Source organism: Clavelina lepadiformis, chromosome 5 (genome assembly GCF_947623445.1).
Source record: "Clavelina lepadiformis chromosome 5, kaClaLepa1.1, whole genome shotgun sequence".
Classification (NCBI taxonomy): domain Eukaryota; kingdom Metazoa; phylum Chordata; class Ascidiacea; order Aplousobranchia; family Clavelinidae; genus Clavelina; species Clavelina lepadiformis.
In genome coordinates this window covers 14,350,623-14,361,120 of record NC_135244.1, presented here as the reverse complement: position 1 = coordinate 14,361,120, position 10,498 = coordinate 14,350,623, and the positions used below count along the sequence as shown (strand labels likewise).

Sequence of the window (10,498 nt, the reverse complement as noted above, 5' to 3'; positions counted from 1 at the left end):
TGAACTACTATTTAAAACATTTTCACACTGTTTGTCATTGCATTTTTGCGTCTTGTTGGTAGTGGCAATGGGCCAAACTTTGCAGGTATAGTAATTAGCCTATTTATTAGTTGGCTGCTACTATTTCACCATAAAAAATTTGCGTTCAAAACTCTTTTTCACAGTTTCTTGTAAATCAACCTTAAATGTTATAACATAGTAACCTAAGCCTAGCCTAAATTTAACTTCTAGTCATGGGCGCCGGAAGCACGTACGGGGGCAGTTACTTGCCCTAAGATTAAAATTGAATTTTGTGTTGTGTCTTGCTTTGTCTTATACCCATTTGATGGTGGTTCTGCTTTCCAGCAAAATCTAGCATGCTATCGCTTTCAAGAAGCTTTTTTCAATGGCTGATTTAATTTTCACAAGTATCGTTTCTAATGTATTTTTACTGCCATCTTTGGATAGCCTATTTCTGGTCTATAACTTTTTGAAATACGTCCAGCACCAAAAACCGCCCTTTATAAAATTCTGGCTAAATAATGCTAAAATAGATTTAACCGAAATTTCCCAGAACAGGTTTTGGCACACACCTTATTGTAAATACACTGGACTTTGATACCCATTGCCCTGATGAAGTTAAGCCGAATGGGTTAATGAAACGTCGGCAGAAAATAAAGTTATGTTTTTCACCAGTTGAGCCCTATATTTGTTGACAGTGGACTTCGGTAAATTAATACACCCACACGGCACACTTAATACAACCAACCGTTTATTACTTTCACATTGCTTGGTTTTAATTTCGTTTTTCCTTTTTTATTCGTACAACGTTATCCGAAGTCGTACATACATTACACTGATCATAAAGTAACATTGTAGTGGCTGGACGCGTCTTCCAGTCCCTACATACGCCCAGGGAGATCTTGTCTTGAACTTCAGTAGAAGAATGAAGCTTTGATTGTTTACAGAGTAGTGTAGAGTGAAATACGGGCCTAGGCCAGAAAGTAAGTTTGGGCCCCTGCAAAAATTAAGTAAGATGCTTCTTCCTAAACACATAATTCATAAACAACCCCTTGCCATCGTTGTGAATTTACAAGCTACACAGACTTTAATCACAATGTATTTATTACAGTGCGAGTTAAAATCAGACAAAAATCGAAAGGTCATCACTAGGGCGATTTTTGGACAATAAAATCAATTTGTTTGGTAGTAGAAAATAACAAGAAAATAGATCTTTTGCACAATTCGTTGTGCGCACGCGCGAAAAATGCCATCAGGATTTATAACCCTCAGCTGGTATCAGACCCAACCCATTAAATGTCAGAACACCGACACTCACGCAATGGCAGAGCGGAACACTTAAAGACTCTTTCCCTTTATCAGCTATAAGTTTGATTCCTTGCCACAAGCGAAATCCTACCATTTCCAACATGCATTTAGATCCTGAGCTGAAGTTGTTGATGAGAAAAATTACACATATTTTAATGGTGTATCAAGTAGGTTACATTATCGTATAAAATAGGAGTTCGGATTAAATTTTTCGATACTACATCACGGTAAAGTACCTTTGCTTTTGAGCATCATTTCTCGATGCGTCTCGCACACGATTTCAACTTTTATTATTAACTTGGTAGTAAGTAAAATGCCCGCTTAAGTCAAAAGACGTTGTTATACAAAACGTGGTGAGTCAACTAGCATTGCATTAAGTGTAATTGCATTTTTTCCTCAAAGGAACGGCTACTATATGTTCAACACCCCAACATAGTTTTTAATGATTTTAAATATAAACGCTTTTGGGAGATAAATCAAAATTGTCATTTTTACAATTTATTTAACGACAAAAAACAATTGAATTCAGTGCATTTTAATGTAAGTAAAAGAAACAATCAATCAAAAACAACAATAAAACAAAGAAATACTGAAAAAATATTAAAAGCGCGGACAATACAGTTTTTAGTGCTAAAACGATCTCTATTTACAATCATTGGCCATCTAACTAGGAATGACAGAATATCTAAGTATTCCAAAATAATTCATTCCGAATCTTTGCTCTACAATAGTTTAACAGCTATCCAAGCAATAGCTGTGCGTTTCCTTTGTAATAAAACTACAGCTGTTAATGGTTTAAAAGTAAACAGACATTTGTTAAATTGGCATAACTGTAGTGTTATTCATGACGACCAACCACGTCAGCAGTTGATTTTGGGATGTGATGTTCAAATGGACTGCGTGTGCAAATGAAACGATTACTAGAATTTGGAAAAAATACTGCACAAAAATTAGACTCGAATCTTTGGGTTTTTTTGAGTTCCTTTTCTGGAATCCGAATCCTTAACGAAGTCATAAGTACAATTTATTTATCTTCTTGATGTTCCACCAAACCCTGATGCAGTCCTTGAAGTTCCAGAGGAACCAGATCTTCTATTGGTGCCAGAACTTGATGAACCAAATGACCTACCCCATCCTGATGAACCACCCAACCCAGATGACCTACCCCACCCTGATGACCTACCCCACCCAGATGAGTAACCCTGGCCATACCCATAACTTCTTCCGTAACCAGAACCGTAAGATTGTTGGTAATTGTTTCTGAAATAAAATCAATGTTTTAAAGAAATAGCATAATTACAAAGCATTTTAGACAATAAAATTAATTTTTTAACAGGATTAGAATGAGTTACTTATTACTATATAAACCTAATAATAATTAATAACTAAGGCGATCGCTACTGAATCTTTTGGTACAATCAACTACTATACCATTGCACACAGTGCACTATATAAAATATTACCTTGAACCAAAGAAATATCCAGCCAAACTTCCCAAACCAAGACCAGACCAAAATCCAGAGTTGTTTCTATTTGCAGTGTTAGATGATGAGGCATTAGAGGTTGTTGTTGTCGTGGAATCCTCATATGATGGGGGAGGTGCTAGTAAAAGAAATACATTTTATATCTTTGCTTTTTATTTACTCTTGCAATGAAACCTTGGTAACAAGGACCACAAAGATCGAGGTGGTAGCTGTACTGGGACTTGATTTCATGTGAAAGTTGATCAGAAAAAAGCGGCCGCGTTACCGAAGTTATTGGGGTGGTCATCAATCAAGGTTTAACAGTATCTTAACAAATGAGCAAATCAAGAAACTAACCACTGGCTTCAGCGGTATATTCTGGCTTGAACCCATATGGTGGAGGAGCTGATCCAGGACCTGGTTGCCGAGGATAATTGTGAAAATCCTGTCTCCTATGTCCATTAGTACTATTGCTTCTACTCTTGTTTGTTATGTTGTAAATGAGAAGTCCAATGGCAAACACAATGAGAATAAAGATAAACCATGATCCACTTGTTTCTTTGTATTGTTTTGAATGGTGATAACTTTCATACCCATCTGAACTACGACTTCTACCAGCGTCTGTGTAGTCAATGGTGTATTCCAATCCACAAGAACCTGAATATTTCAAGAAAACACAACACAGATATTTATATATACATGTGTATTCTTATGAATATATTGAATAAATTCCATAAAAATATAGTACAGTACTGACAAATAAACAACTTAAAATTCAAGAAATGGACAAAACATGTAATATAACTGGTTTCAAGTTTAACCAATAATATGATTTTACTTGCTTGAGACAAAACCAAGGAAATATCGCAACTAAAAAAATATATCTGCTGGCACAATGACATATATAGATTTACCCTTTAGTACATAAGGGTCATTTGGGTAATTGTATCCTTCACATGACACTTGCAATCTTCCAAACCTGTAGGAATCATCCATATCTGCTTTACATTCCCATTGGGCATCAAAACCATCTGAGCCTACATTTTTACACTGTAAAAGCATAAAATAAGGATAGCTGAGTTGAGTATTCAACAGTTGTTAGTTTTTACTAGTTATTGGTTTGATCAAATCTACACTCATTGCTGGCATAACTGCTTGCTTCTTTACGCTCCTTTGTTGCATTACACATTTTGTAATTAACCATACAATTGCCAACATATGAACAAACTTTCCAAGGGCATTCAAACCTGAACAACAGCTGGTGTGAATGCACCTGCAGCTGAACCGCCAACGCATTTGAGTTGTTGAACTGGGTTATTCCTTCGACCTGTTGTCATCTGACCATGATGTAACGTAATGGCGCCAACATCTTTAAGTAAAACGCGATCACCATCTAAATTATAAAATACTTTTGTTAAATATCATTCCCACAGATTAATTCACGACCACAACACCTATACAATTTCAGTAACATTATCAGTCAGTATGATATTTAACATTTGTATTACAAGAACAACATTATAACCATGCATATGCTAAAACAATGATAAATACACTGTACCATTGTTGTTGGACCATGCACATATAAACATTGGGAAAAATACAAGGAGCACAAACAAAATGATAATTGTCATCAGTTTTTCCCACTGGCTGTTTTCCATTTTTTTCAGTTTTTACACTTACAAATATGTATCTGTGTTTGACACAAAACAAAAAGGAAGTTATTTCAAGAGGCATATGCACTAAATTATTTGCAAGCGCTACAAACCATGAACAGTATATATGTATATATATATATACGTATAAGCTACCATTATTTCACCAAAAAATCTGGATCTCTTATACTTGTGCACTTCGACTTGAATGCTTGAATGGGAAGGAGGTATGAGGTTATAGAAAAGAAATTATAACGTGATAGTTATAGTTCTTCAAAATTCGATATTGAAATGGTGATATGAGAGTGCAAAAATAAGAGACCCAAAAATTACACCCGCTCAGTTTCAAATCTGTCAAACAACTAGCTCCGGCTCCTCTTCCTTCAGCTAAATAAAAAAAAGAGTTCCAGTTCCGGCTCCTTTGAAAAGGTATGGCTCCGGATCCAAAGCTCTGATTTCAATACAGTGTTATGTCACAGACCACCTGTGAACTATCAGTGTGCCATCTGTGAAGAGCCTCATTTCTTCTCTTCAAAGTGTTTTAGATCGAGAACGCATCGACTACAACATTGCGTCAAACATTTATCAAGAAGCTTGTAAAATAGCTGGCTTAAGAGAGCTGAAAATGCCAACAAACCAATCAAGATAGATGAGATTGAGCGCTTGTATTCTTTGGATAGCCTAAACAGTGAAGTAAGCCTGTGGAGATCTTCTTTGAGCTCTGAAGCCAACAGCAAATGTTTGCAGGAGTTTCTTTTGAGCGCTCAAGATTACCCAAGCGTGCGCAACACAATCCAAATCAGTATGGCGTTACTCGCAACAGCTGTTGAGGCTGAAAGGTCTTTTTCGTAACGAAAATAATGTGACAAGTCAAGACATGGTTACGGTCAGTGATGACTTCTGATCACCTCTCAGACTTGTGTGTGCTTCATTGCCATCATGAGAGGACCAATGAGAAGATCAATCGAGTTGTAACGAGCCTAGCAGGCAGGAAGCGACGATTGGACTTTTAATTGTGGTGCTATTTTCTAATGGCGCTGTTAATATTTATTATGTTTTAAAGAAAAAATTGTTTGAAAAAGTAGATTTTATATTGATAAAAGCTGGTACCTTAACTTTTGAATTAGTTTGCCAAAATCTGAGCACTTTTTGTCGCTATTTGCTTGGATAGGCGGTGCCCCAAACAAAGAACTGTTAATCGCTTTCAGTCAAAATATTGGCTCCTCCCCTAAACTTGGGGCAGGCTACTCCACTGTTTTTGCATGCCATTCTCCTAACCTAACCACCCATCATTAACAACAGGCTGTCAGACCTACTTTCGGTGAAATAATTATTTCGATATATATTTCAGAGCTGCTACTAATTCATTGGAAAAAATCGTACTCACAATTTGAGTAGCTAGGGCCTAGTATACAAATGAATCCTGTGGTTGTGCACTACTGCATCTCGTTGTCATATATCAGTTTATACAGATACCGCAAGAACCTGAGAACCGTTGCGATCTTACTTTACCAATAATCGAACTGTATGCGATCAACATGTAATTTTAAAAATATTCGACCAAAATCAATACGGCTGAATATATAAATAAATCTACATACACCTAAGACGAAGCCCAGTTACAACGAAAATTCTTACCCTTCAACAACTAAGCTGATAGCAGTTTGCAACACATTTGGGCGGTTTAACAAAATAACAGTGGAATACGCTTGAGTAGGCCTATCTCAATTCTCATCCCAAACGACAGAAAACGAAGAAAAAGAAAAGCTAGGCTATTGCGCGCAACTGGCCATACAAACTTGCGCGAACAGTTCGAACGCTGATCGATATGTTCAATTCTTTATTCAGTGCATTATGTCACTTCCATTTTCTTGTCTACTTTAAATAGCGTTTTGCGAAGTTTTCATAAAATCCTCGCAAAGTTACGGAATAACGTGTAACTGTACTTCATACAAAGCCTACCCACAGCGACAAAGTCTAATATAAGCTAAAAATAATATGATACGGATCATAGGGTGGTTTTATAAGCGTGAACAAAGCGTATCGCATTCTGCTACGTGTACATATGCTTTCAACAGCCTATTGTACTGTAGTTTGTTTTGACATGATGTTGCGTCATACTCATAATCACGTTTGCAATGCGGTCTCGTGACTGCGTTCATCGGTAGACAACGGTAAACGCGACGCAGTTAAAAACCTTTTTGAATTATAACTATTTACGTCACTTTATTTTGTTTTTTGAAATACAAGAAACGGTACTTCAATTCGTTTATATTGTAAATTTCAATTGTTTACTAGTCTTGCTTTTCTTGGAAATGAGAAGTAAATTAACTACAGTAGTAAGAAATCAACCTGTATCAATTCTCAAGGCCCAAGTACTCGAAGCCTTACTTCGCAACACTACAGAACAAACGTTTTTTTGTTACCTCTTACCAAGTTATTTTGTGGAACCTTATTGACGTCAAGTTTAGTCGTATACCTAGGTCCGGTGTTATTATTTTATATAAGTACAAAACTACTGGTACATTCGTTATTGTCCCAAAATTGGTACATTTTTTGACATTATAACGGAAAACATCTTCACAAGCATTGGTAATCAGTTACTGTACCATGATTAGTTTAATATTTGAACATCATAATATTTTTTGCTGGTTGCTTTTTACCATTTATAAACGTAGAATTATTTTTAAAAATTTTGTATTTTCGCCCTTCAACTTGGATATCTGGAATATTCCTGTTTACGGTTTGAAGGGGAGTATTATTCTGCAAACATGAAATACATTTTTAAAGTTTGATAGTTAACCCCTCTAAGCTGATGCATTTCATGACACTATCTGCACTTAATGATGGGTGCATAAATTCAAATAACTGAAACTGATAGTTCCAACATCTGCAGTTTATGGAGAAATGAGTTACACTACAATAAGGGTGCCCAATGTGTCAGTTGCAATCAACCGGTCAATTGCCAAGGCTGTGTGTGTGTGTGTGAATCTCGTGCCATTCACAGAATTTTTAATTCAGATGTTCATTTAAACCAAACATAGTTTAAAGGGTCTCTTCATTTTCCAAATAATGAGCTTCCAACTTGTTTATAATCCATACACTATTTAATGTATATCGAACATTTGCCAAAAATATTTTAGTAACAGGAGGCCTTCTTGATTTGCAATAGTAACAACAGCAAATAAACAGGTCTGATTAAATGACTGGTTTTGACATGTTACCATATGTAATAAAGATATACGAAGTATATTTGTAAAACACTTATGCAATTACACCAGCTAAATAGATGAAATCTGACAGAAATTAGATATAAAATCAATTTTCAGTAACTTAACTTTATTTAAAATATCCCTCTATGAAATGCAGTTTGATTTGTACACAAGAAAAATACAGAGACATAAGTGTTAATGGACATACGTACATACGTGATACAAAGATTTCACAATAACAAATACTGAACTTGCTATATTGTAGTGCTCCAGCCTACAGTTTCCTCGCAACCTACAAGTGATTCTCAACTATACATGCAGCTGTGTCATTGTCAATACAAGAAAACCAAAATTAGGTTCGGACTTGAAATTTGCCAGCTGTGGTGATATATTTAACACCTTTAAATGGCTTGTATCTTTCACCATGCATATCAAGTCGATTTACTCGTAAACCTGAAATGGAAAGCTGTTGTATTTTGAAATTTACAGTTAAAGTTGGTTTTTCTTCTGGAGCAGGAACACCAGATTGCAGACTGATACTTCCACGAATAGATGGAGGTTTTCCGGAAACAATCTTTCCAACTTCCCAAATCATTTCTTTGTCCACTGGGTTAAAGGTATAATCACCTTGTGTAGGAAAAAGATTGATGTTGAGCACCTGTTTTGGCATGAATGCAGATATTTTAAGGTCCTCAATTACTTTTCCCATTGTGTGTCTCGGGCCGATTGTTACTTCAAATTTTCCACCTGCATTTGTGTATTGAATGTTATGCCGGATATATATAGGTATGGACGTCATTCCTTGAGCACCAACATGGTATGAACAGAGTTTAAAGTTACCATCAGGAGGGATAAAGGAAAGCACACGATCGGCTTCCCATCGTTTATATCTAACACACGGATGAAAACTAACATCATCCAACAATCTAGAATTGACAAATGACAATGTTAGATCAGGCATTCCAGATAATTTTACTGTTGCATCGATGCTCCCTTGAATTTCAGCAAACACTGTGGAACCCGAACGATCAATAATAGCATCAACTTCTTCTGTGATATCAAAATAGGCTTCATTGCTGGTATACTTTACACCAGTTCTTCGCCAAGGCACATTGGAAAGCTGGCCTTTTGGTAACTTATCAGCAACATTACTTTGACCTGTAACTGTATTAACCACCGATCTCAAAATATTTGGTGGCTTGATTAACTCTTTTAAAATGTTGCTTTCTGTAGCAAGTGGATATCCATTGTCCAGCATTTCTTCTAACAGCTCATATACCACAACATAATTTTCTTTAATGGCACTTTCTGAGCATTCACCAAAGTAATCAATGAACGTATCAACAATTCGATGAAGAAATTCTATCACAAACAAAGGCTGAATTTCTTTGGAGACCACCGACACAAAATATAGGCGCTCTCGGTAAATACTAATGAGATAATGATGAGGTGTTGCTATAACAGGAGGTAAGTCTTCTGGACTGGAGGCCTTTTCAAGTGCTTCAAAGACAAAATCACAAACCGAACGCTTTATTGCACTTTTCCAATGTTTTTCCATAAAAATATCACGGTGAGAGTTCATCATGAATAGACTGTGAATCATTTTGCTACTTTTTATTCTCCTATCTGTAAAAAAATCCCCGCTTAACCGATCATTAAAGTTAAATTTATAAGACAATCATAATGAAAAATGTCGCATAGCCTAAGTAAACACCACAAAAAGACTTGTTAAAATTTATGCAGATTTTTTTATACCTGAATACATTTACAAAAAACAAGGCAAGTTCAAGCAGTAACAAATCATTGTCCAGTTTAAGTCATGCAAAAACTTTCTTCAGCTAGAGGATTAGGATTTGATACCATATCATTACCGAGCTAGCCTTAGTGCACAGATACACATTTTGTATGTATGTATGGTTTTTGATATGATATTGCCTGAATTCTAAACAGTTTCCTAGAACTAATGAACAGTGACTTTCTGATATAAAAGCGAACTCTAAACTAATTCAGTTAACTGGACAACAGGTGCACCTAATAGAACTAGACGCTATAAAAATGTCTTTAACTTCAAGCAATTCCTACAATAAATTAGCCATTATTCCCTCTATTTTATTTGTTCATGTTAATACATATTTTTCACCTTGTAAAATAAAACCTTTTAATTTTCCCCAGTTGACAGGAAAACATACAAAACTTTACCTGCGAGCTGTCTTTGTACGTTTTTTGTGTATTTTTAAAACAAAGTGACCATTTTACCGAAAGTAGGTCATGCAGCCTATTTTAAAAGATAGGTAAATTTGCAAAAAGTCTATTTTAGCTATTTATGGTTCCGGTACAATCCCGTGAAAATGCCGAAATCAATGCCCCTTGCCCCCGTAATGACAATCCAGTCCCCCATCGTTACGTCATAGATTTCACTACAATCATGGTTTTCGCTCAGCAGAAAAGGAGCAGTAGCCTGAGTACCAGACTAGTGGCTGGCTCAGTTGAGATATTAAGCTCTTTGTGCTCCAATTCTTCCCAGAGCTAAATTTTTCACAGTTCTTTCTAGCAACATAAGAGTTGTGGAGGGTGTAAGTACGATTGACTGCTGAGTAAAGTTTAGTTGATTGTTTGTTGTTCATGGTTTATTTTCTCAATGCTGTGAGTAAGCTTGATCGTTTAGTCGCACCATACGGTAGATTACTATGGTTAATATGATCGCACCAAGTGCGATCTAAAAATCTAAATCTAAAACTCAAATCTAAAAATCAAATCTAAAACTTGTGACGTGTAACAAAGTTACTTCAAACAAATCTGGAAATAATAAATAAAAAATAAAAAACCAGCAAAATATTCATCAGTCGGCATCTAAACATCT

The 10,498-nt window shown here is 35.8% G+C and overlaps 2 protein-coding genes across 2 annotated transcripts; both read right to left on the bottom strand.

Moving 5' to 3' along the window:
• Positions 1 to 1,579: 1,579 nt before the first annotated feature.
• Positions 1,580 to 5,752, bottom strand: LOC143460450 (store-operated calcium entry-associated regulatory factor-like). Its single transcript, XM_076957945.1, has 6 exons — positions 4,333 to 5,752; positions 4,019 to 4,164; positions 3,686 to 3,821; positions 3,129 to 3,428; positions 2,772 to 2,910; positions 1,580 to 2,568 (listed from the first exon to the last, which is right to left on the bottom strand). The coding sequence occupies exons 1-6, from the start codon at positions 4,430 to 4,432 to the stop codon at positions 2,337 to 2,339; spliced, it is 1,053 nt and encodes a 350-aa protein (XP_076814060.1). The 5' UTR covers positions 4,433 to 5,752; the 3' UTR covers positions 1,580 to 2,336.
• Positions 5,753 to 7,659: 1,907 nt separating this feature from the next.
• Positions 7,660 to 10,495, bottom strand: LOC143460500 (AP-3 complex subunit mu-1-like). The gene has a single exon (XM_076958018.1). The coding sequence runs from the start codon at positions 9,239 to 9,241 to the stop codon at positions 7,991 to 7,993; it is 1,251 nt and encodes a 416-aa protein (XP_076814133.1). The 5' UTR covers positions 9,242 to 10,495; the 3' UTR covers positions 7,660 to 7,990.
• Positions 10,496 to 10,498: the final 3 nt, after the last annotated feature.

Bases quoted from the DNA above. Each gene is read 5' to 3' on its own strand.
- LOC143460450 (XM_076957945.1), bottom strand. From the start codon at position 4,432: ATGGAAAACAGCCAGTGGGAAAAACTGATGACAATTATCATTTTGTTT. The intron at 4,165-4,332 runs GTACAGTGTATT...TTTATAATTTAG, and splicing joins TGCATGGTCCAACAACAATG to ATGGTGATCGCGTTTTACTT. The intron at 3,822-4,018 runs GTTTGAATGCCC...ATGCTTTTACAG, and splicing joins TCACACCAGCTGTTGTTCAG to TGTAAAAATGTAGGCTCAGA.
- LOC143460500 (XM_076958018.1), bottom strand. From the start codon at position 9,241: ATGATTCACAGTCTATTCATGATGAACTCTCACCGTGATATTTTTATG.